Source organism: Sceloporus undulatus, chromosome 6 (assembly GCF_019175285.1).
Source record: "Sceloporus undulatus isolate JIND9_A2432 ecotype Alabama chromosome 6, SceUnd_v1.1, whole genome shotgun sequence".
In the NCBI taxonomy this organism is placed as follows: Eukaryota; Metazoa; Chordata; class Lepidosauria; order Squamata; family Phrynosomatidae; genus Sceloporus; species Sceloporus undulatus.
This window is the reverse complement of record NC_056527.1, coordinates 109191438-109216737: the sequence shown is the minus strand read 5'-3', so window position 1 is coordinate 109216737 and position 25300 is coordinate 109191438. Positions and strand designations below refer to the sequence as shown.

General features: G+C 43.1%; 2 protein-coding genes across 6 annotated transcripts in view; both read right to left on the bottom strand.

Annotated features, from left to right (window-relative positions):
• Nucleotides 1-5661, bottom strand: part of RUSF1 (RUS family member 1) — a 16270-nt gene extending 10609 nt beyond the window's left edge. The window contains exons 1-5 of one of the 5 annotated variants that reach the window (XM_042475832.1): nt 5239-5661; nt 3504-3671; nt 1714-1791; nt 1258-1372; nt 547-592 (exon numbers count right to left, since the gene is read on the bottom strand). In XM_042475832.1, coding sequence (XP_042331766.1) covers nt 547-592; nt 1258-1372; nt 1714-1791; nt 3504-3671; nt 5239-5244 — 413 coding nt within the window. In that variant the 5' untranslated portion in view covers nt 5245-5661. The other 4 variants (XM_042475828.1, XM_042475831.1, XM_042475830.1 and 1 more) reach the window with 4 other exon arrangements.
• A 2858-nt stretch (nt 5662-8519) lies between these two features.
• Nucleotides 8520-25300, bottom strand: part of RNF40 (ring finger protein 40) — a 23109-nt gene continuing 6328 nt past the window's right edge. The window contains 22 exon segments of the mRNA XM_042475566.1: nt 8520-9184; nt 9291-9392; nt 9587-9727; nt 10236-10361; nt 11475-11687; nt 12500-12649; nt 13236-13353; nt 16225-16287; nt 16289-16383; nt 16385-16540; nt 16543-16574; nt 16577-16639; nt 16642-16717; nt 18353-18474; nt 19652-19787; nt 20221-20400; nt 21383-21502; nt 21606-21680; nt 23584-23730; nt 23849-23970; nt 24714-24947; nt 25033-25168. Of these exon segments, the coding sequence (XP_042331500.1) occupies nt 9008-9184; nt 9291-9392; nt 9587-9727; nt 10236-10361; nt 11475-11687; nt 12500-12649; nt 13236-13353; nt 16225-16287; nt 16289-16383; nt 16385-16540; nt 16543-16574; nt 16577-16639; nt 16642-16717; nt 18353-18474; nt 19652-19787; nt 20221-20400; nt 21383-21502; nt 21606-21680; nt 23584-23730; nt 23849-23970; nt 24714-24947; nt 25033-25168 (2784 nt within the window). The 3' untranslated portion in view covers nt 8520-9007.

The following is a 25300-nucleotide window of genomic DNA, read 5'->3' as shown; positions in this document are numbered from 1 at the left end:
ATTGAATACGTATTAGGGTTAGGAAGGGGCGGTGCTTCCGCACCCCCCTAACCCTAATACGTAGTCAATACGTACAAGATGGCGGCGTCCTTTCTACATGGGCGCCGCCATCTTTGCGTATCGGACGCACAGCGTCCAGACGCGTTGCGCCGCTGCTGACGTAGCGAGCGCGCCCCTGGCGCCTCGCTACGTCGCAAACGCGACGCAAAAAGAAGCTCCATTTTGGAGCTTCTTTTTTCGGTCCGCGCGGGAGTCGGGCCGTTTGAAAGCTCCGGCTCCCCCGCGGACCTTCTGGCGGCGGCGCCAGACCGCTGCAAAGCGGCGGTCTGTACCCCGCCTGAGAAAGCTTGGACCAATCTGTCTCTCAATCTAGCCTACCTCAAAGAGTTGTTGCAAAGATACAATTGGGGAGGCAAAAACTACATAACTCACTTGAGCTTCTTGGAGGAATGGTGGACATACATAAAATAAAATATGAACAGCCCCTTCCAAAATTTATTCCCCTAGACCCATCAGCATCTAAGTTAAGAAAGAAACAGGACTCACCCCTTACTCCAAGCAAAGAAAATTCGGCCCAGCATGCCTGTCCCATCTGAAACATAAAGGATGGGAGGCGCATTAATGGCTTTCATAAGAAGAGAACTAGGATACATGGTAAGAGTTTGCAGGGGGTTATCTTCGGACACACTCTAGACAAATAAATGATAAATTTTGGACAAGCAGGGGAGAGGATGAGATTGTGAGTACAGGTTGACAAGAGTTAGAGGAGAAGTGGCCTAGGGAGCTGAGGAACCAGAAACAAAGCATAATGTTGAAAAGGTTGTCTTACTGGCGGATTTGTTTGTTTGACTTACAAATATTTATAAAATAAATAAGAAGATTTCAAAGTACAGTACCATATAATAATACAATATAATGCAGCACATACAAATCACGATACAGCATTTCCATTATTGAATTAATAGATGGCAAGCCTGAATTACAACAACATAATTTGCAAAAACAGGGAAAGAGTCCAACATTCATTCTGGCTTGAATGGTTCTATGAGTTCAAATAAAAGATGGATAGATTTGGAAAATGGCTTTGAAAGAACCAAACAGGTTCAGCATGGCAGCTGTATTATTATTTATGAAGATTGTTTGTAGAGTCCAGAATTTAACCTATGCATTTCAAACAAATATCTCAGGACATAACAGCCAGAAAAGAAAAGAGAAGATAGAGAAAGGCACAGTGGAGGAACTGAGGGCAGGTCCCACCTTTGAGTATCCAAGTGACAGTGGCAGCTGTAACAGTTGAAGTCTCGTCCCCGACTCCCACCCCCTTCAGCACAGCCTGGGTGGCCAGTGTCCCCGTGATACTACTAGCAAAGGCCTGGGGATTGGGGGAGACAGAGGGGATAGTTAGGGGAGCAAATGGAAGGTGGTGCTACAGTTCACCACTTATTTGTGGTCTCGTTTTGGCCTCCAATCCCAACTCTTTCTCACTCATAGTCATTTACATATTATCTCTCTCTCTCTCTCTCACACACACACACACACACTAAAGTGAAGACCTTCTTAAAAATATATCAACCCATGATCCATAACACTGGTACTGGTTTCCCCTTTTCCTCCTCTAGAGGAAGGGAAAGGAAGAGAGTGTTAGCTTCCCACCATCCCTTTAAAATAAGGAATTTCATTCCATCCACCCATGATAAACAGACAGCCCCTCACCTGAACGGTGTCCCAAATCTGGTATGCAAGGTAATCTGGACTCACACTTTCAGGATAACCTTGAGGCAGGAAAACTGCCTATCAGAAAGAGAAAATAAAGTCTGATTCTCTTTGGTCCTGTGCACAGAATTAATATTCAGTGTGTGCATGTTCACCAGAGCTTGGAATGGTTCTGTTTCTTTTTACTGCAACTCCCAGAATCCCCTAGTCAGCATGGCCAGTGGCCATATTGAATGGGAAATTCTGTTGTCCAAAAAAAAACAATTTTCCTAACATCTGTTCTTGTCTGACAGAACATTGATGTTGCATGCGTATGCCACCGTAGTCCAGTTACTTTTCTAGTTTATCTGTCATGTTGGCAGTATAGCTTGAATTCCACTTAAATAACAGGAGTCAAATTAAATCATTTCAACTAGTGGAAGTAAGAGCATAGGATTATACTTTAATTGATAAGTATCAATTTAAAAACATATATATTTATTATTAACAGATATTCAGAAAATGCTTAGATCCAAAAATGTCAAAGTGGTATACATTAGTAAAACACAAAATAGACATAATAAACAAATAAGCAATACATAGACTAACGTACATTCTTTCTGTGTTCCAGAAATAGATGTTAGGTTAGACTAGTCAGGGGAGGCTTGCAAAAAAAAAAACCAAAACCCTTAACTATAGTTGGAGCATGTCAGATCTCAAGGAGATGGACATTCCACATAGATGTTTACTGTTGTGTGCCTTCAAGTCATTTTCAACTTACGGTAACCCTAAGGAAAACCTATCATGGGAGTTTTATGGAGCAAGAATTGTTCAGAGAAGGTTCCACATAGATGGTGCCACCACAATAAATGCCCTGTTCTGAACAATTCCTACATAGACCCCAGAAGCATAGGGTACTACCAGGAAGTCCCCTCCAGATAATCCCAAATGCTGAATGAGTCTATAAATGAGGAAGCAGTCTCTCAGGTAACAAGAACCCAAGTTGTTTAGGACTTTCATCATAAATCCTGCCCAGCAGCAAATAGGTAGCCAGTACAATTTTCTTCTTCAAAGGTATTATAAGCTGCCAGTAGGTTGTCTCTTTGAGAAGCCTCATTGAAGCATCCTGCATCAGCTCCAGTTTCTGGACAAGTCTTAAAGGCAGCCCCACACAGTCTACATTACAGTAGTCCTACCTACCTTGAGGACCATATGAATAGCAATGTAAATAGTATACTGTGTCCAGTTCTGGGCACAATCTAAAAAGGATGTTGAGAAACTGGAGCGTGTCCAAAGGAGGGCAACTAAAATGGTGAAGGGTCTGGAAACCATGCCCTATGAGGAACGACTGAGGGAGCTGGGGATGTTTAGCCTGGAGAAGATTAAGAGGTGATATGATAGCCCTGTTTAAGTATTTGAAGGGAAGTCATATTGAGGAGGGAGCAAGCTTGTTTTCTGCTGCTCCAGAGACTAGAACATGGAACAATGGATGTAAGCTACAGGAACAGAGATTCCACCTCAACATTAGGAGGAACTTCCTGACAGTAAGGGCTGTTCGACAGTGGAAGACACTCCATCAGAACGTAGTGGAGTCTCCTTCCTTGGAGGTCTTTAAGCAGAGGCTGGATGGCCATCTGTCAGGGATGCTTTGATTTAGATGTCCTGCATGGCAGGGGGTTGGACTGGATGGCCGTTGTGGTCTCTTTCAACTCTATGATTCTATGATAGATGTTGACCAATTGATAAATAAAATAACAATTTAAATGAACACCTTTTAAGTGCCTTAAAAAAAGCCCAAATAGTTTACTCACCATGAAGAAATCCCACAGTGAACGATAGCCCCCATCTCCAGGTCTGTCTGGGACACAGCTAAGAGTCCCACCAGGCAACAACTGGTAGCGCTGAGTCCTGCGAGAGCCGTAACTTTCTGTGCAGAGCACTCGTTCTCCCAAATCGGTCATGTCTGAAGCAGGATTGAACTTCAAAAAACACCCAATATGAACCATTTGTTATCTTTACCTTTGAGATATAACAAAACTGATTTACTTAGATTATGCCATTTCATGAATTTCCAGGACACTGCTTTCTAAACTCCTTTCTCTTGTGAAAGCCATTAAGTCAGGCTATCTGCCATAACTTGGAACAGTTACTTTTTTGGACTACAATACCTAGAAGGATTCTGGTAGAATTCAGAGATATAGCTGTGTTAGTTGGTAGAATCAGTGTGTAGAAAGATCTTGTACTACCTTTGAGATCCAAACAATGATACCTTTATTGGACCAACCAAAATGCACAATTACATGTTGCAAGCTTTCAAAGTCACACTGGCGCTTCATTAGGCAACAGGAGAAAGACATTGAAGATGTTAGTCATAGGCCTGCATTTTCTGTTTCTGGTTTTAGTTGAGCTGTGGAGGGCTATCTGCAAGCTGGCACTTCTCCCTTGGTATTTTTGGCTGCTGGTAGATTTTCAAATTCAAGGAAATTTAATGTCTATTTGCAATTCCTTCCTTTGTGAAGCCAAAGGCTCCTATGTAAGTAGAGACTAACTTTGAGACTAATTTAAATCCTTTGAGACTAAATGAAATAAAGAAGTTGGCAGAAGGATTCTGGGCACTGTAGTCCAAAAAATAAGATTTGCCATCTGCTGCAGAACCTTGAGAACCCAAAGCACAAAATGTCTTATCCATCAGTTTATTTATTCTATTGTAACCCTGGAAAGGAGGGATATAAATAAAATCTATTATTATTATTATTATTATTATTATTATACATATTTCTACATACGCTGCACTCAGAGCGTTCGTAGATGTAGACCACAGAACAGACGCTGTCAACACACACACAAACGTAAATCACACATATAAGGTGATCGCACACATGGGCCACTGGCAGGAATTCTATACAAAAGACTTCACAAAACCTTTTCTTTATGAAACACAGACAGCAAAAGTGTGTGTGTGTGTGTGTGCCTTCCTTCAAGTCAACTTATGGTAACCCCATGAACTTCATTGGGTTTTCTTAGGCAAGGAATACTTCAGAGGCGGTTTCACCAGTTCCTTCCTCCGAAATATAGCCTACAGCACCCGGTCTCCCGTCCAAGTACTAACCAGGGTGACCCTGCTTAGCTTCCAAGATCAGACAGGATCTGGTGCTTTTAGGGTATTTTGCCTTGTGTGTGTGTTGTGTCGTGTGCCTTCAAGTCTCTTTTGTGACCCTAAAGCGAACCTGCCATGAGGTTTTCATGGCCAGGTTTGTTCAGAGGAGGATTGCCATTGCCATCCCCTGAGGCTGAGAGAGTGTGGCTTGCCCAAGGATTCCCTGTGGTTTTCATGCCTAGCTTTGTATATCTCTTGACCAAATTGTTAAAAGCTTACCATTTGGCTAACATCCACACAAAAAGTCTCTTGCTGAACAACCTCACATCCTATCGTATACAGTACATTTTTCAGGGCAAGATGATGATAGTGATGTGTTCACTTCCTCCACAACCGTGCAAATTACACACTAAATATCCCACACTGGCAGCCAAAGTCCTTCACATTACCTGCATATTCTCAAAATGCACATTCTCAAAAAAGAGTAAGAAAAGGCAGATGTTACCAGTATTGATTTAAGACACAAAACCCCTTACATGGATGCCCTTTAAAATGCAACCAGTCTCCTCTGTCTCCCTCAGTTTGGTCTTTGTGTTGCACAATCCAGACACCAGGAAAGAGACCCCAATGAGATTTTGCCAAGTGGCACTTCTTCTTCTGTTGACCCACGTTGGGTCGCAGAGGAGGCTGGGAATTTAAGGTCTGGCAAAGGAGCATGGGAGTTGTAGTCTTTGCCTGAGGGAGTTTTATTTACCTAAATAATATCCTCAGCTTCCTCCTCTGTTATTAGCCTTTCGTCTTTAAAGACATTTCCAGAAGGGCTGGAGGCTGTAATAGGAAAATGTTAGGTCCTTTTCTGTGTGGATTTTAATTGGAAAGAAACAAAAGAAGGGGGTTAATCCCAGATGGGGAAAGTTTCCTAGTGAAACCCACATCTTTCTCCTCAGTTTGCATCCCATTGTGGGTCTTAACACACCTCTACCCGGCTATCTTCATTTTTATTAATGTGTGTGTGTGTGTGTGTATGTGTGTATATATATATATATTATATATATATATATATATATAATATTAAGATACTGTAGCTGGGTAGAGATGTGTTAAGAGTCAAGACTCACAATATCTATATTTATATATATTGTTGGTCTTCTTAACACACTTTTATCTGGCTATCTTCATTTCTATTTATTTTTATATATAACAATAAAATAAATAATATATGAAGATAGCTGGGTAGAGCTGTGATAAGACCCACAATATGACCATATATATATATATATATATATAGTGGGTCTTATCTTAACACACCTTTACCTGGTTATCTTGATTTTTATTTATATCTTCTCTCATATATATATTTGAGAGAGAAGATAGCCGGGTAGAGGTGTGTTAAGTAGGAACGGGAGAGCAACAGTTTGAGTTGCCAAGCCGGTCTTATTTCACAGTCGTCTTTCCCTCCAGTGGAACTCTGGGAAATGTAGTCCTTTCCCCCCCCTCATAATTATAGTTATTTCTGTGAGGAGAAAGAAGTACATTTCCCCCCAAAATGTAAACTGGCATTCCAGGGAAAAGAGGGGAAACTTTGTATTTTGAATTTTGGCCCTCTCCTTTGAGGTATTAGCTGCTGCTGCTGCTCCTAATTTGGTGCAGATGACACTTCAATAGTATTAGGAAGAACCTTCCTGAGAGTAAGAGCTGCTTGACAGTGGAACACACTCTGACAGAGTGGTGGAGTCTCTGTCTTTGGATGGCTGAGGGATTTCAGGGGCTGTAGTCCAACAAAGTTAATTTCCCAAGCAATTTTGAGAGGGCTTACTAGTCTTCCACAACTCTGTTCTGACTTCTTTTCTTATACAGAAGGCCCCTAGCTGTGATGGAAAAGTGGTCTATCTGTTCTGTAAAGTAATATTGCTCCTGCAGCCTTTTATATTTCATGGTATAGTGATTTGAGTGTTGAACTACAATTCTGGAAGCCAGGGTTCAATTCCCAGCTCAACCATTAAACCCATCGAGTGGGTGACTGTGGACAAGTCACACACTCTCAGCCTCGGGGGAAAGCAATGGCAAATCTTTGAAATCTTGACAAGAAAACTTGATAGGGTCACCTCTCAGAAATAACTTGAATGCACAACAGTGCTTATGGCTTTGCTGAGTTTGAGGAGAAGCTATTATGTAGACCATTTCCATAGTGCTACCCATGAGTATGAACAGACCATTTGGTAATCACAGATTACAAGGGAACACTCCCTTCTCTGCACCGTTTGCTCCTCTAAACCAGTGGTTCCCAAACTCTGGTTCTCCAGACTTCAACTCCCAGAATTCGTGATCACTGGCCAAGCTGAGTTGAGGTTCTGGGAGTCCAAAACATCTGGAGGATCAGTTTGGAAACTATTACTCTAAGCCACTGGTTTGCATTCTTCCTTTCTTTTAGACAGAACTAGCTCAAATGCTAAAACAAGTGACCTTCACTCCTCAGCACAAGTCAGAAACAATGGCAGCCACAGAGCAGGCTTAGAACCAGTAAGCAGAAATTAGAGAGCCAGGATTGTGTAATGGTTTGAGAGTTGGACTAGAACTCTGGGAAACCATGGCCTGTGACAGACAGGCCATAATAAAGCTGCTTCGAGTCACTTTGGAGGTATGGTATTTCAATGATGCATGCATCCTAAGAGTCCAAAAACCGCACCAAAGCTGCACTGCAGTCCTTAAGACTGGAGTGTGCCTTTGGTGCGGCTTTTGGAATCTTAGGACGCATGCATCATTGAAATACCATACCTCCAAAGTGACTTGAAGCAGCTTTATTTTGGTCTGTCTGTAACAGGCCCAAGTATCATATCCTCCTTTATTCACAGAAACGCACTGGGTAACTTTCAACAAGTCATACTCTCAGAGGAAATCAGAGGAAGGGAGAAGCAAACCCTCTTTGAGCAAAGTGGCTAGATAACCCTAGCAGAGGGTCACTATAAGTAAGAATCAACTTGAAGGCACTTTTAAAAGTGGAAATTTTAGAGAAACACTTTTTGGCTGACTGTTAGGACAAATGTCCTAATGTCCAGAAATATTCAATAGAGAAACAGACTGTCTGAGGAGTGGGTGGATTCCCTCTTCATTAAGGTATTTCAGCAAATGCTAGATTGTCATAAATAATGCTGTAATTTTTGGGTTCCTGCACAGTTGACTTCCATGACTCCTTCCAACTCTAAAACTACTTTGAGTTCACAAACCCTAACTAGAGCCAAAATTGGTTTCTTCCCTCCACCTCATCATCTGTCCAGCTTTATTTATGCTAGCATAGGCCTATCAGTGTGTCCTGAACACATGTGCAAATACACAGCTGTTTTGCAGTATTCATTCATGACTCCTTCTGCATCTCCCTGTTTTAACTAAGCTGCTTTAACCTGTCATGTTGTTTAATATGTTTTTATCTTGCTTAAATTATTTAGCAATTTTAATCTAGAACTGTTTACACACACACACACACACACACACACACACATGCTTGCTGCCTTGAGATCTCACAAAAAATAATGCAGTTGAGAGGCTCCTATCATAGCCTTGCTTCTTTCCTATTCTGTATCATGAAAAGCTTAGATTTTCTGTATTTTAAAAGTTCTTCACAGGCTGTCCAAAGCTGTAACTTCCTGAACTTGTACATAACTCTAGCATTGCCCCTCTAGACATCACTGTCCCCAGCCTTCCAGTTTCACTAGAACAAAAAGACAGACACAGGTTTCCGAGGAAGAGAGAAAGATCTTGCAGGACCATCTCCAACTTTTACTTCAGAAACACTGAAAGCAATTCTTAAAACAATTAATAAAAGAAGAATGCCCCTCTTCAAAAAGGAGTATCTGGTTGTATGACAGCTGCCTGCAGTGACCTTGTGTCATAAAATTTTTCAAAATGGCCAGAGAAGAAGGGGGAAAGGCAGCCCAAAGGCAATTTGATGGAAAGAGAGAGGAGGAGGGTAAAATCATTTGGGAAGGAGAGTTATCCAGTCAGCAGACCCCAGAAGCTTTAGGGTACAAAAGAAAGAAGAAAGTAAACTGAGCATCCACCGCAAAGGAAGCCTCACAGAATGGATTTTAAACAGATGAAGAAAGGAGATCCACAGAACAGGTGGGGATTGGTCTCAGATGCACTCAAGAAGGTCTTTAGCCAAGAGATCCAGGCAGAGTCTGTGAAAGGGATCCCACTGGGTAGAAAATAGGTCCCAGGCGCTCAGCTGATATAGATGCGATGGAAATCATGGGCTCCAAAGGCCGCATTGCACTTGGGGCATTTCCGCTGGCGAGTGTCATAGCGAGTCTTGACACAATCAAAACAGAAGACGTGAAAACATTTGGTGAGGACAGCATCCTTCTTGCGGGTGTTGCAGCAAGGGCAGGTGAGCTTGGCCTGGGGAGGAAGACACACAAGGAATGGCTACAACTGCCAGGAATTGGGCTTACCCATTTACCAGCTCACCTCCCACTTTGGCACACCCAACTCTTCTACCACTCACCTTGTACTCCTTGATCTCCTCTTGCAATATCTCATCAGCATCTGCATACACTTCTACCTTGCGCTGTTTCTCCAGTTTGCGTCTCAAACGAGAGATGTCCTCCTGGAGAAAAGATGCAATTCATTGAGTCCAAAAGTTGGGCAGTGTGGGAAGGAATGTCTCCATACCATCCGCACCATGAGCGCTAGTTACTTTCTATGTGCAAAATACAGTTTTCTAGACATTTCCATCAAGTAGAACATTCTAACAAATTACTACACATATTTAAGAAAGGCAGGAGCTTCCTCCTTTTGTACCTGAGCTCTTTTGAGGTTGAAAGACTCTTTTTCCTTAGCTGCCCGGTTCTCAGCCATACATGTCTGGATTTCTTTCAGCTTACACTGCACATGCTCTAGCTGTACCTTCAGGTCTTCTGCCAACTGTGCAGCCTCCACTGCCTGCAAAGGAAAAAGTAGCAGACTTCTGGAACTATCTTCTCAGGGGCACTAAACTTAAAACAGCTGCCAAATATACCCAACAATGCAGTACAATTTTATTTCAAAATCTGTACATGTATCTCTAATTATGCATACTACAGAAGAACAGAAATTGAGATTGGGTCCTGAATTCAGAACATTAGGAATCTTTGCTTTTATTTCTTTCAGCAAGTTTCTAGCCTCTAAGGCCATCCAGGCAAACAAGAAGACAATTCCTGAAGGAATTTCAGAAGAGGCACAGGGAGAGAAGAACAGAATTGAATTCCAAGGACTGATGGTTTCTTCCATCATTATCCCCTCTCCTAGTCCCACAACTTGCAAAAGCCGAATTACCTAAAATACATGGAAGTAAATGGAATTTTATCAACAGCAAGACTCATCTTTTTGAAAGAGTTGGTGAAGAATTTCTTTTTTGGAAGCACAAGTTTCCATAGCTTTGCTTGTTTCTATTCCAGCTCTGCCTCCTCACCTTCCTCTTGTTGAGCTCCAGGGCCTGGCTGCGCAGAGTGAGCTCCTTCTCAACAGTGCCTAGGTTTCCCTGCAGAACACGCTCCTTCTCCTCCAGTTTTTGCACCACCAACAACTGGGTGTCCACCTAAGCAAGGAAGCGAAAGCCAAACAACTAAGTACAGGAAGGCTTTGAAAAGGAAGCTTCTTTTTACAAAGGCATTTAGACACAGATGGCTAGGGATGGGACTGGACATTAACTCTTTAGGATGCTAACAGAAGGTTTACTGGAATCAAAACATGTATTTACATCACAGAAGAGATTAACACTGCCAGTTTGAAGAAAGGGCTTCAGGGGATTCCAAAGTCCCCTCCCAACTTAGTAGGGGAGAGGTTAACTCTTTCTGTTCATGTTTTCAGTGACTCAGCCTAAGTCTTTTAACAGAAGCCTTGAAGAACTGCTCTAATTTGCTTTGGTACAGCAAAATGCTATGTAATAACAGGAAAAAGGGGAACAGAAAGAAGAAGCTATCAAGTAGTTTATAGAAGGTTCAAAATGTTTTTATTTCCTTATAAAAAGGTTGTGTGACCTGGTTGTGTCATTTCACATGTGCAAGGGGCCCTGGTGGCTGAGTGGTTAAATGCCTGTACTGCAGCCACTTAACTCACTAACCACAAGGATGTGAGTTCAATACCAGCCAGGGTCTTCGGTTGATTCATAGAATCGTAGAGTTGGAAGAGACCACAAGGGCCATCCAGTCCAACCCCCTGCCATGCAGGAAATCACAATCAAAGCATCCCCGACAGATGGCCATCCAGCCTCTGTTTGAAGATCTCTAAGGAAGATTCAGCCTGGCATCCTTCTGAGATAGCTAAAATGAGTATCCAGCTTGTTGGGGGCAATTACCTTACCCATTGTAAACCACATAGTACATCGGTAAGCAGTATAGAAATGTACTTGCTATTGCATATTACTTTGGATAAACATTTTATCTAGAACTATTTGCTGAAAACACGTTAAATGGCTCCTTTTTTGAGGTCTAGCAACCTGTCCTACTCCTTCTATGTTATTTCTGCCTCTGGTACCAAATTTTCTGTTAAAGAAATAATGCCCAAGAATACATTTACTTCATTAAGTAAGGTATGCCTTTAGATGCAGAAGGATTGTGACTCACCCACAATCGCATGACATTCACCTCTCCCTCCCACAACCTCCACACAAAGCTCTGTATATTCAGCAAGTAGAGGGACTCCTCCTCACCTGAGATTTGAGGGCCAGCACCTGTTCTGCCAACTCATCCTTCTCTTCACGCAGAAGCTTGTGAATCTGATTGGACTTGATACGCTCTGACATCAGCTTGAAGTTAGCATCATCCTTCTCACGCAGCTGCTGGTTCAGTCTCATGTTCTGCTCCTGCATGTCCTCAAAAGCCTGACCTGTCACATCCATTTCGGACAGAAGAGCCTCCTCCTCCTGACCCAAAGAAAAAACACAGGTATTCAGCTTCTCCTTTCTTTTCCCTTACTACTGTTCTTATCACTGTGGATTTATACAGGAACAAGGCCATCTAGACCTCATCTCCATGATTAGCAATAATCTTCATGGCATGCTCTAATTTTAATCTCACTTTTTAATATGTTTTCAGCAATGTGTGGTTTTTCTTGTGCCTCTTTTTATTCTCTAAGCCAAAGTAAGACCCATTTTTGAGGTAAAGCCAGAATACAAATAAAATAACTGATTGACTGCATGTGTATGGGCTTCTCACAACCATCTGACTGGCCACAGGTGGCTAGAAGGTCACTTATTTATTTCTTCACTTGGATTTATATTGTGCCTTTCTGCCCAAAAAAGAAGTTAAAAATAAAACTCAAATAAAAACAGGTGCTGTAGGCTATATTCCAGAGGAAGAAACTGGCAAAATAACCTCTGAGTATTCCTTGCCTATGAAATCCCAATGAAACTTATAGAGTTGCTGTAAGCTGACAGGTGACTTGAAGGCACAACCACCCCACCATCTCTATGATAAACATTCTGCATGGGCACCAGTGTAAAGCTCAAACTCTACGGCTATGAAGAGCCCACCGGGCAAACATTTAGGCTCCTACTTTGCAACATTACTTACCATCAGCCTTTTCCAACCTGCTGCCCTCCAGGTATTTTGGGCCACAACTCCAATCATCCCTGATCAGTGGCCATATAGGTTGGGGCTGATGGGTACCGCATTTCAAAACATCTGGAGAACACCAGTTAGAGCTAGGCTGACTGGCACCCACAAAGGCTCCTACCTGCTTAGTTGCTGCCAACTTTTTCTGCAGGTGCTCAATTTGCTCCTCAGCCAACTTGATCTTGCGCAAAGCATCTTCATCAGCCATTTTCTTGCTCTCTTTCTTTTCCTTCTCCTCCAGCTCACGGATCCTCACCCTTAGCTCCTCTACCTGCCAAAGCAAGACAAAAAAGAATGGGGTCTCTCCTCATCCCTTGCAAAAATAAACCCTAAAACCATAATATGTTCCTTCCCAATCCATTAAGCGATACTGCAAATTACAACCCTGCAGGATTATTTAGTTTTAAAAAGCAAAACATGATTTCTTGGAAGAACTTGAGCAATGCTATGTGAAAAACATCTTCTTCATCTTTCCCTCTCATGTCAACTGGCTCCAAGGTGCACCATGGCTGGCTTTTGTGACCCTAAATTCCTCCACATTCTTTAGACTCCCCTTTTACTGGACACCACAAAATGGAGCAAACTGCCACACCTGGAAATATCAAGGAGCAGCAATTCACCCTTTCAACTAGGATGCAAGGGTCCTGTGCACTGTTTAATATCAGAAATACTTATTTTACAAAATCAGACACCATTCCAATGTTCTTTTGGCAGTCTATGAGGCTCTCAGAGGGTCCCAACATTTGCCCCTGGACCCACCACAGTTGCCCACCTCTGGCCTAGAACAATGGAGGTGGGGAGTGCAGAAAAATGACAATCTCAGGGAGAAAGGCATCTCTATGCAGGCCATCCCTCACCTCAGCCTTGGTCTTCTTCTCTGCTGCCATGAGCTGCACCTTGTCCCGTTGCTCTTTGGGGGCTGACTTATACATATCCAAGAGGAGTTTCATTTCCTTCTGACTCTCCTGAGCCTTTCTGGGGAAGGAAGGAAAGAAGGAGTAGCAGCACGAAGAAATAATAATAGTAGTAGTAGTAGTAGTAGTAATAATAATAATAATAATAATAATAATAATAATAATAATAATTTATTCCCTGCCCCTCCCCAATGCTCAAGGTGGGGTACAATATATTTAAACAAATAAAACCATTTAAACACATAAGTTAAAACACATAAATGCAGGACACATTATAATCATCCAACATAAAATTTAAAATATTCCAGTTTAAAAATCATAGTTTAAAATCAACTAGGCAGACCTATCGGAAGAAATAGGTCTTTAATACTTTTTAAAATTCAGACATCATGTTTAGCTGTTGAATCTCTCCTGGCAAGTCATTCCACAGCCTAAGAGCAACTGATGAAAAGGTCGTCTGGGTGACAGTTGCCAGTCCAGTTCTGGTTGGTTGAACTACATGTCACCCAGAGGATCTGAGTGTATAGGGCAGATTACAACAAAGGAGGCAATCCCATAGGTAACCTGGACCCAAACCATGTAGGAATTATGGTAAGACCCCTCTCAGCCCAGAGTGCCAAGATTTCCCTGAATTCCAACCACTGGATTCCAAGCTCTAAGACCTTACTTAAAAAGAACACGGAAGGGGATGATTGCTTGGAGATCCAAGAGACCAGCACTCATTTTATAACAAGAGACATCTAAGTATGAAGGAAATTATTTGAAAGAAGCATACTGGAGTTCTAGTTTGCAATTGTATTTCTGGCCTTCTTACAGCAGATGACCTAACCTCAAGTAAGGATCTAAATTAACACTTATTTCATTCTTGCATGAAACTTTCATTCTTTGCAAAAAGCTTGCTACCTGCAGAATGAAATCACAAGAGCTTTTCTGTATTTTAATATGTTTTTTTATTTTTATTGTACCTATTTTATATGCTGTACACCGCTTTGATCTTAGGAAAAGCGGTCTATAAATAAACAATTTATTATTATTATTATTATTATTATTATTATTATTATTATTATTACATTTTGGGACTTTTGTGCAAAAATGCAGCAAAGCAGTAAACAGGTTTTTTTTGCAAAGTAAACACTATATTCTACAAAAATAGCTCAGTGGTGTTTGTTCTGTTTTGTTTTACAAAAGAAACATTTTCATGTATATCTCCCCCATATGTATAACTTTCACAAAAAAGTCCTAACAAATGAAAAATCTTAGTGACCAACTGTAGAGGGGAACAGTAAGTATGGACATTTTGAAACACCCTCTCATTGAAGGCCAAAACATTTGTGAATATTATTTTACATCCCTGCCTTCAGGACATTTTTCTTGGAACCTGAAAGCATTCCCCTCCTAGTATAAGAATTACCCAGCTTGTAAAGTACATAAGTCAGTTCCAAGAAGGAGTTTGTGAAGACCACAGCTTAGTTCTATGCAACATTATTGAAACTTTAAATAAAATTTACAAATTAAATACCTGGAAATGCCAATTATCAGAGATAGCAGCTGAAGCAGCACCAGGACAAGAATTCCCCAGGGAACTTAACTTATCTGGTTTTCAAGCCAAAGTTTTCCAATTCTCTGCCCAAAAATACTGGCAAAGTTCTCTTGGCACAGAAACTCAACTACCGTATCTTCTGGTGTATAAGACGACTGGGTGTATAAGAGACCCCCAACTTTTCCATTTAAAAGTTAGAGTTTGGCATATAAGACTACCCCTCTTCCAATGCATGCTAAGGCTAAGAGATGCCTCAGAGAGGGGTGTCTTTTTCCCCTCAGCACACTCGGGCTGCATCCACACTGGAGAAAAAACTGGTTGGCACCACTTTAACTCTTTCTGGCTCAAGGCTATGGATTCTGGGAGTTGGAGGTTTGTTGTGGCCCGAGTGGACCCCACAGCAAACTCCAACTCCCAGAATCCATAGCCTTGAGCCAGGGCGTTAAGCGGTACACACTGGGTTATTCTCCAGTGTGGATGCAGCCTCCCTTTCCTCCTTTCTAGTGCAAAATCCTCATTTCGCGCCATTGAGGTGGGTCCTTGCAACACCACAAAACCCACTCTGGGTTTAAAATAAAAGATCACTCTTTCCGCCTCCTTCCCTATCTCTTGGCTTTCCTTCTTATGAAGTGAGTGAGAGAAGGGCCAGAGGAGGTACTTAAAAAGAAAAGAGCCAGGCCTCTTTATTTTTACTCCCCTTTCGGACCTGGCAGAGAAAAAAAAGGAGCTCCCTCCAGGCCCCTACCTCTTGTGTTCCATTTGGCTCTGCTTTCCCCATTGCTTGCACTGCTTTGCCTTTGCTTTGCTTGCAAAATGTGCAGCTGCAAGCTTGTATTCCTCTGCTGCGCTGTGTAACCCGAGGAGCATAGCACTGAAATGGAGGATGGGATCCGGGGGGGGGGGGGGGGGAGGAGAACTGTGGTGCATCCACACTGGAGAAATAGAGGTTTGGCAGTGCGTTAACTCTATGGTCTGGCTCTTTGCTATGGAATTCTGGGAGTTGGGTTTGTTGTGGGGCCCAGAGCAGAGCTCTGCAGCCGTTTTTTCAGCTCCCCCCATCATTGTGGTGACCAGTCTAGCTCGGAGGTTTCTGCACCTGGCGTATAAGCCCCCCCCCCAAACTTTGAGAAGATTTTCCAGGTTTGAAAGTCGTCTTATATGCCAGAAAATACGGTACCAAAACTCCACAGCAGCACTTTTCAGGCTGGGAAAAAAAAGCTTCACGCAAAGGCTTATCTCCTCTTCGGTCTAAAATACCAACACCCTGTTCACCAAAATCCTCAATGCCTTCCTAAATTTGGGGCCCAAATGCCAGGCCACCCTTTAGCAGTCCACTCCTAGGGAACATTTCTTCTCTCCTCCACAACTTCCAAGACTCCTCCACAACACTCATTGAGTTCAGCCCGCAGCTGTTTGAGCAGATCCAAATCCTTTTTCTTGGCATCCTCACTGCCTCACTACCTTCTGCTTATCCCGGTCCCTTGAGGAAGAGGATGATGATGTGGAGGATGAAGAGGGCCTCTTTCTCACGATCCGGGACCTATCACGGTCCTCCACCTCGGTCTCCACCTCGCCCCTTGGACCGTTCAGGCTCCTTGGCTCGCGGGTGGGGCAGCTGTGGGGCAGGTGGCTGGGAGGTGGGGGGTCCTCTTCCTCCTTTTTTACCCCCCTCATGGCTCCCAGGTAGCTGAGGAGTTGCCACTGCCTCCTCCTTGGCTCCTTCTTGATTTGAACCTCCTTGGGTCCTTCTTGATTTCGGGGGGCTGTCCTTCCTCCTCTTTCACGTGCTAACCCTGGGGTCTACCGACCCCCCAGGGTCTTCACTCCCTGCCGGAGGGGGCGCCGCTGCCACACTAGAATGAAAGCCACTCTGCTGCATCCGAACCTGAGGAAAAAGGATATGGACTGCAACTTTCCTTCACAGCACTCACATAACTACACACTCATTCCAACAAGATAAGGGGTGAAAAACTAGATATGTTTATACTGTTTAGAAGACTATGGGATATTTTTCTGGTAGAACCATAAATTGGGGAGCCCTGGCTGCAGAACAGAGAGAGTAGCATGAAGAAGCAAACTGGAGGATTAACAAGGCAATGTGAGTGCCCATGATTTAAATTACTACACTCTCAGATATGCCGTTCATTGGCCGGCGCGTATGTTAGTGGCATACATGGGTGGAAGTCAACCTTATGCCCATGTATGTCTTTTTTTGTTGATGCAAATGTTGGTATTCCATTCCATTCCTCTATCCAATGACCAAAGCACCACTCCCCTATTTACTTACTCTTCCATCACAGTCATTCTGTGCTATGATAGAAGAAAGGGGATCACCTGTTACCCATGCTGCTCCATATAATTTGGTATAAATGATAGCCCTTAATGACCCCTAGATGAACTCTACTAGCCTGTCCACCATTGCCAGCAAGGCATGAGGACATGTACACACACCCCTGAGGGCACCCACATCATCATATCTAAGGATCGCATAAGAGGATTTCATAGGACCAGGAAGAGAAATATTTGCCTTGCCTGAGGCTTTCCCTTCCCAGGTCTGTTGTCCGAGCAGCTTAAGACCACTAAGACATCAGACAGGACTTCAGGTGAAAAGCAAGAATTAAACTCTTTGTTCTCACCATCAGCACCTTTGCCAGAAGCAAATTTTGCCTATAAATATCATCGATTTGCCTGTTCACTGGCCAGTTGGACTTCAGGGGAAGCTCTGTCCCCTTGAACCCTGACCTGGCTCCCGACTCTTGATCCTGGCCATTCATTCCATGGCTGAGCCTCATGCCATCAGCTTCATATTCCATTTGGATTCCTGGAGGGAGTCTACATTCTGGTACGTATCACCCCAGTGATGCCTAAAATCCTATTCCATGCTACCTATGCTTTTCCTGAGCCTTGTATGTGTGTGTGTATGCTAGTGAATCGTATGTGTTTTCCTTTATAATAAATTGGTTATTAATTCTAGAAGTCTGTCTCAGTTCCATTTATTGGGATCCCCTGGTCTACTCCATATACACAACAGGAGACGATTCTGCAAGGGCTGTTGTGCAGGCCCTCCTCTTGCAATATTTGAGCTATAACAATAATAATAAAATTCCCCTAAACGGACCCTTGGCTACACACCTATGACCTCATAACCAGATATAAAGTGATTACATCTTCTGCTGAGACCTCTGAGGACTTCTGCTGAGACCTTTAGCAGACCTCAACAGATGATGTAACCCTTATGAACTGGGTTACACGGACATAGCTGGATACTTCTTTGGTCTCTTTCCACTCTCCACTAGCCACAGAATGGTGTGTGTGTATAGAGACTACAGTAAATCTGGGGTTAGTAAATTACCAGCTGTAGCACAGTTTAGCATGCATTACTACAAAACACTGAGCCCCATAGGATACTGGCCATTATGTGTTTTTAATCAAAGCTGCATAATATACTTTCCCAGAATTAATTTCAGCTGAAAACCTTAAGAAAAAGACTTCCTGGAGTCTCTCTCCATCCTAGACCCACCTTGTTGATCTCTGCCTGCACCTCCCGGAGCTTACGCTTATAGCGCTGCACATCACCCTTCAGCTGATGGTTGTGGTTCTGGAGGCTGCTGATCAGGTGACGCATCTCTCGGTTGATGGGACCTAAGATTCAAAGTTGAGAGAGAGAGAGAGAAAAGGGGAGGGGAGAGGGAGATGTGCAAGAATTTAGCATGGTTCTAACACAAAAAAACATGAATCCACCATAAACTGGATAACCAGAATATTGCAAGCTCTCACAAGCATGGTGAGTGAGATGAATGCAGCCCACGGTAGCGCTGTAGCATTCGTAGAAACACAAAATATAGAGCCGGAAACAACCACAAGGGTCATCTAGTCCAATCCAGTGCCAGGCAGAAATACACAACTAAAGCACTCCTGAAAGATGGCCATCCAACCTCTGTATAAACATGGAGAGTCCACCCTCCAATGGAATCTGTTCCACTGTTGAACAGTTCTTTCAGTGTTTTAAAAAGTTATTTCTAATTCTTAGGTGGACTCTCTCTCTTTTTATAAATTTGAATTAAAAGATACTAAAAAATTGAATCATATGTTCTGGAACAGCAAAAAATAAGCTTGCTCCATCTTCTACGTGACATTCCTTCATATATTTAAAGATAACTATCATGTCACTTCTCTCAGTTTTCTCCAAGCTAAAACATAACCAGCTCCCTAAGTCATTCCTCATAAGGCTTGGTTTCCGGAACTTTGGGGGGGGGAACTATGTGTATATACTATGCATACTATGGCAATCAGCTTCAGACTTTGGACAATTCACCTTTTTGAACTACAGTTTCTGGACTCACCTTTTCAAGGAGACTAGGAACTGTCACATTTAGGCTGAGATTCTACCTGAGTTCATAGCTCCACAAATTCAGTTTTGTGTCCTCCCAATGCCCAGCAGCTTTCTCGCCCAGGGAGGGATCTCTGTTGCATCATTTACTGGTGAGGAAAGGAGTGGGGTGATTTAGATAATAGAGAAGCAGTTGGTCTTTACAGCTGCTGGGCAGTGGGAGGTGTCTGGATGGAATGCAAAGCCAAGGAATAGTCCTCTGTGCCCCATCAAAAAGGGACCTATGTATGCGTACGTCACAAAGGATGCCACAGCCTTTGTGTGGTTAGCTTGTCTACTGCTTAAGTGCATGCCTATGATGGGCCATCACCTCATCTCAAAGACACAGAGAAAGAGGAGACTTTGCCCAGAATAAGTATATGTATGGGGGTGAGGAAAAAATCACCTATATTTTTACCATCAAGACACAAGAGGGAGGTGCCATCTCACCTGCTTGCTCATTGGCAGCCAAGTTCTGCTCAAATTCAATGCGCAGCATTTCATACTCCTTGCGCACCTGAGCCAGCGTGTCCTCCAGTTGGATCACCTCTGTCCGCAGCTTCTTCTGAAGGTTCAGCTCATCACTCTATTGCCAAAGAGAGAGAGAGAGAATATCACCAATAAGGAGCTAGTCATCAGATGACCCCAATATTTCTTTCTCCTTTGTAGAATCTAAGGAACTATTTTATTTGTAATATTTATATCCTGCTTTTCCTTCTATGATTTCAAGATGGCAACATTTGGCTCTCTTCCTCTCCCCTTTATCCTCATAGCAACCCAGCAAGGTGGGTCAAGTGAGGAGAAAGGGAGAGAGAGAGAGCATGCAATTATCCCAAGGACACCCTGTGAGTTTCATCAGAACTAGAACTGAGAATTTTTAAGTCCTTATCCAGCACTCTACAAGTTTTGAAATCATAAAAATATCCTGGTCTTATCTCAATGCTGTATCACAATAAATATACTTCCAACCTCATAAAGTGAAAGCCACAAGCACACATATGCATTCTTGGTTCCCTCACCTCCATGTGCTCAATGTGGCGCAGATGGCTATTCTTGGTGGTGAGCAGAAGGGCCCGGGCCTCATCCAGCTGCGTTTTCACCTGCAGACTCTCATTATAGAGCAGCGAGAACTGAGACTGCAGCACCTTGTACTCCAGTGTCTCCTTCACTGCTTCCTCAGGCAAGCTCCGTAGTGCCACCTGAGAGACAAACACACCAATTAAAATTAGCAACTTGTGTCCAATCACAGCCACTAGTCCCAAGTAAGTGTCCCTCCACCCATTGGCTTGAATTTTATTGGATGGCAACACCCCCTAAAGAAACTTGCTAAGAAAACCCTGTGATAAGTTCACCTTAGAGTCATCCTACAGCAACAAGATCCAAGTAGAACCACTGAATCAATTACGGAATAGTGAGTCAACATGTAGGTAAATCTAAGTGACTCAATAGGTTGATACTCTAGGTAAGACGAACAATAGGATGCTGTTAGCTAGCCAGGAGCTTGTGCCAAATGCACACATAAAATTACGGCAGCCAACATATCCAACTCTATCTGTAAACCCCAACTTAAGAAATGTCTTGTTTTGCTTACTTTTGAAAAACTTGACATGCTGTGTGTGTCAATGCATAAAATGAGAAATGAAACTATTTATATTGGCACAGGACACAATAGAAAGATCCCATAGCTGGAAAGACACTGCCTCCGTGATTCTGGTCAAATAGAATTGGTAGAACATGCACTTTTCCAGACTCTGGCAGCTTCGCAAGGGAATTATGTAAATAATACAGTAAGTGAAGTCTGAGACACCAGAGAGATGAGCCACAAATCCCACTGAACAAAAATGGACTGTATTCTATTTTTGTATTGGTTTCCATGCTGAACTTCCTCCCATGTAAACAGAGCACTATGTCTACGTCTACAGAACCAATTCAAATGGGTACACACCACAGATCAGATCTCTTCTGGGGCACCTGGAAATCTTTATGAATTGGAGTTCCCAAAATTCCCTAGCCAGCATGTCAATTGGCTATGCTGGCTGAGAAGATTCTGAGCATCACAGAGGGAAAAGTTAGTTTCAAGTTCTGGGCATTGCCCATCCCTTCCTTGGCCATGTCCACTTCTTCCTCTAGAGGACACAATTTCCACATCTTTGGCAAGGCAGCCCCATCTACCATCACTACCTTGAGCTTTTCATTGGTCCTAACAGCCTGTTGCATTTCGTGCTGCAGTTTCTCCAGCTCCGCCATACGACTATTGGCCAGTTCTTGGTTCTCCTCCAGCTCTGCATTCAACATTTCAAACTGCAAACCCAAAATGAGTCAGTGAGATAATGGCAAGGGGAGCACCAAACCCCATGAGATCTCAATGCCTCCATTTACTCTCCAGCCATTTTCTCCCGCTTACCTTCTGCATGCTAAGTGTGATCTGCCCTCCCTGAAACCCGCCAGAACTGCCAGATGCATAATAACCAGAATTTAGCTGCCAAAGAATTAGAGAGAGATGTTTAGAACTTTCTAGACCACAAATATATTTTCCTGAACATTTTCAGTATATAGCTAAACAGGTTCTTCACCACAAAACAGGCCACAACGACAAAGGCTAATTGGCCTTCAACAGCAGAAAGGCAGGTAAGAAATGCAGAAGTATTTCAGTTTATCTAAATATACCTTATCATGAAGGAGAAGGGAAGCATCCCTGTCATGTCACACCCAGACCTCCATTTACCTGAATCTCAAGTATTTTAAAATCTCTAGAGCAGGAGAGGGCAAAGTGCAGCTGATGGCCTCGTGTGGTCCCTCAATGCTCTTTTTGCATCCCACAGGCCTCCAGGGTCCACCTGAGCCGCTGGATCAAAAAACAAATTTTCTGCATAAATGGTCTTTTTCTGCTCCTGTAGGCCATCAGGACCAGCAAAATGAGGATTAAACAGGGCCTCACAAAAGTTGTTTGTTTGTTTGTTTTTAAAATACCAGAAAAGAACTTTCATAAAAGAACATAGCTACTTAGGCTATGAGTTGACAGAGAGAAAGAAAGAGAGAGAGGCAGAGACAGAAAGAGACAGAGATGAGGGAGACATTTCCATGCCTGGGGTGACCTGAGTGGGGCCTTTGGGCCACAATTAGGCCCTTAGATGTTTTAGAGGTTGTCCACTCTTGTTCTACAGCTATTGAAAAAACAGTCCTTAGTTGGTACCATGAGACTAGAACCAAAACTAAGGAGACCCTGCATTATGTTCTCACTGCAGCAGCCAATCTCACTCTATGAATGGAGGCAATCCTGAACAGGCCTCCATTCCCATAATTTAAGTGGCAGGTGATGAGGAGAAAACATAATCCCTCTTTCAAATTTATCTTCCTGGGTGGATTAAAGCTCAGTACTAATATGTGGCTTGCTTTTGTCCTTGCAACTCATGGACTGGTTCAATTCCCAAGCAATCAAAACTGAATTTTTTAAAAAGAAGGTTTTTCAGCTCTGTAGCTGCCCTGGCCAAAGAACATCATGGCCACCATGCTCTGTGAATCCCACATCCAAGGAAGAGGTTACAGTTATACCACATGTACTACACATTTCTCACTCTTTCTGCCTTACTGTGAAATTGTATATACAGTGCTGTGTAAATTTACAGCACTATATAAACAAAGCTTAATAATAATACTGCTAGAAAACTGCTTATCCATTAGTTACATGATAAAAATAGCAGAAAGTATTTATTTAGTTACTGAATTAATTTTTATATCACTTTTCTCCCAATATGGGACCTACAGTGGCTTATAAGGCTATACAGTTAAATATCTGGTGATAAAAAAGAGCAATTACACTATCATATTAAAACACCCATAATTTAAAACAGTATGAAATCATTTAAAAACATAACAATCTGAATAAAAGTATATTAAAAGACTGTTCTGCACTACAGCCTTCATCCTTCTCCAAAAGAGGAGGGGGGGGGGAAGGAGAATATAACAACAGAGCTTGGAAAGTTCTTTTAGGGACTACAGTTCCCAGACCCTGCTGCTTAGCATGCTGGTCATAGGAGTCTGGAGCTGCATCTGCACTACAGAAATAATGCAGTTTGACACCACTTCAGTTGTCATTGCTCAATGCTACGGAATTCTGGGATGTGTAGTTCTGTGAGCTATTTAACATTTTCTGTCAGAGAGCTCTGACAACAAACTACAAATCTCAAAATTCCATAGCATTGAGCCATGGCAGTTAATGTGGTGCCAAATTGGATTACTTCTGCAGTGCAGATGCAGCCTGGGAGTCATAGTCCCCAAAGTAACCTCCCTCAAGTGCCATGCAAGAGCCATTTTTAGCAAGATGAGAGCTTTATGTGGGTGGGATTGGGAGAGATCAAGAGCCACTCGAAGCCTTGGCTTGCCTGCTCCAGCGCCTCAGCCAGGTGCTTGTTCAGCTTCTGCTCCCGCTTGCGCAGTTTCTCAATGTCCCACTGCAAGTCCTCAATTGTTGTTTCCATCTCCAGCACTTTGGTCTCTGATGAGGTCACCTTGTCCTGCAGCTCTGTATACTGAGCAGGTAGGAGTAGAGGAGAGATGGATAAATATGACAGACATCAGAGAAGCTTCTCCTTCCATGTCAGCAACACCCACATACAGACCCTGCTGGTCTCTGAGCAAAGCACCTACCTCCAGGGAGATCTTATGGTGCTTCTCCTGCAGCTGGGTAGTGAGGTCCTGAAGATGTCGGTTCTCTCTCGTCAGGTCCTTGTTGAGAGCCTTCACTGCTTCTTCTAGCTGATCAAACTCCACTGGAAGGGGTGGGGGGGGGGGAGAAATCACCTGAGAACTTACAAAATGGTTACCTTTTTAAAAAAATCCTTCCCATCTCAACTACTATGAAAACAAAAACGGTCTTTCTGCTACTCTTTCTTTATTCAGCTCCTCTTTCTCATGGATTCAAGAAACACTGTATCTCAGATTTCCCTTCCACACCTAATGTGTAACACAGATCCTCACATGGCATGACACAAAAGATGTTAACAATTTGTCAAACTGTTTAGTGTAGCGTACTGTTTTTATGGCCCAGTACATACAGGCCTTTGCAATGCCCTCGTCACATGCTAGGGTTGCCTGGGGGCAGAGCACCCTCACACCCCGCAATCCTAGCACGTGACAAGGGCATAACAATGGTGACACCCTGTTTACATAGGCACCGCCATAGTTATGTAAGCGCAGTGCGGCGTCCACACAGCGCTTACGTAACGAGTGTGTAGTGGCACACTTGTTATGCCACCACCGCTTGAAAAGAACTCGCTTCCGCGGGTTCTTTTTGCACCAGCGGAAAGCTACGTGATTTGGCGGCTGCGGCTTTCCTCCAGCAGAAAAACAGGCACCGAGAGGCCACCCTTTTGGGGTGGTCTGTACCATGCCAATGTTTCAAACTGGTTAAATTGATTTTTTCTGTCAGCCACCCTAAAGTCCCTAGATATATGGCAAAAAAATAAGTATTTTAATAAACAAATAAGTATAACAAAATGGTGCCTTTCCTCACCACGGGCATGGATTTTCTGGCAGAGTTCCTCAGTGCGCCGGTGGATCTTGTCAGAGACTTCCACAATGCGGGAGACGGCAGCTTTAGAGAACTCCATGCGCTCTTGAAGCTGCAACTCAATCTCTTCACTGCTGCTGCTGGCCAAGGTAGCCAGGAAGGAAAGTGATGGCTCATTCAGTACAAGGTCCACACTCTTCCAAAGGGCAGGAGGAGTAATGGGGGACAGGACACCTTCTGCAGAGACCAGAAGAACTAGGTCAGTATTGGCTCCACTTTTCCATTTTGATCACAATTCATCAACTCAGAAAGTTGGGCTCACCTCTCCTTTCCAATCCCTCTTGTCCCAGGGTAGAGGGATCTAGCTCTCCTCCTGCAGACTCCAACTTGTGCTCTTCTTGAGTCTGCTCACAACCTCCATCATAACGTCTCAGTAGCACTTGCACTGTCTCATCCAGCTGAAGCAATGAGGAGGACCAAGGAATTGAAAAAAAGTACGAGGGATGAATCAGCAAGCATCATGTAATAGTTTGAGCTTTAGACAATGACTCTGGAGACCAGAGTTCAAATCCCTGCTTGGCCATAAAAAA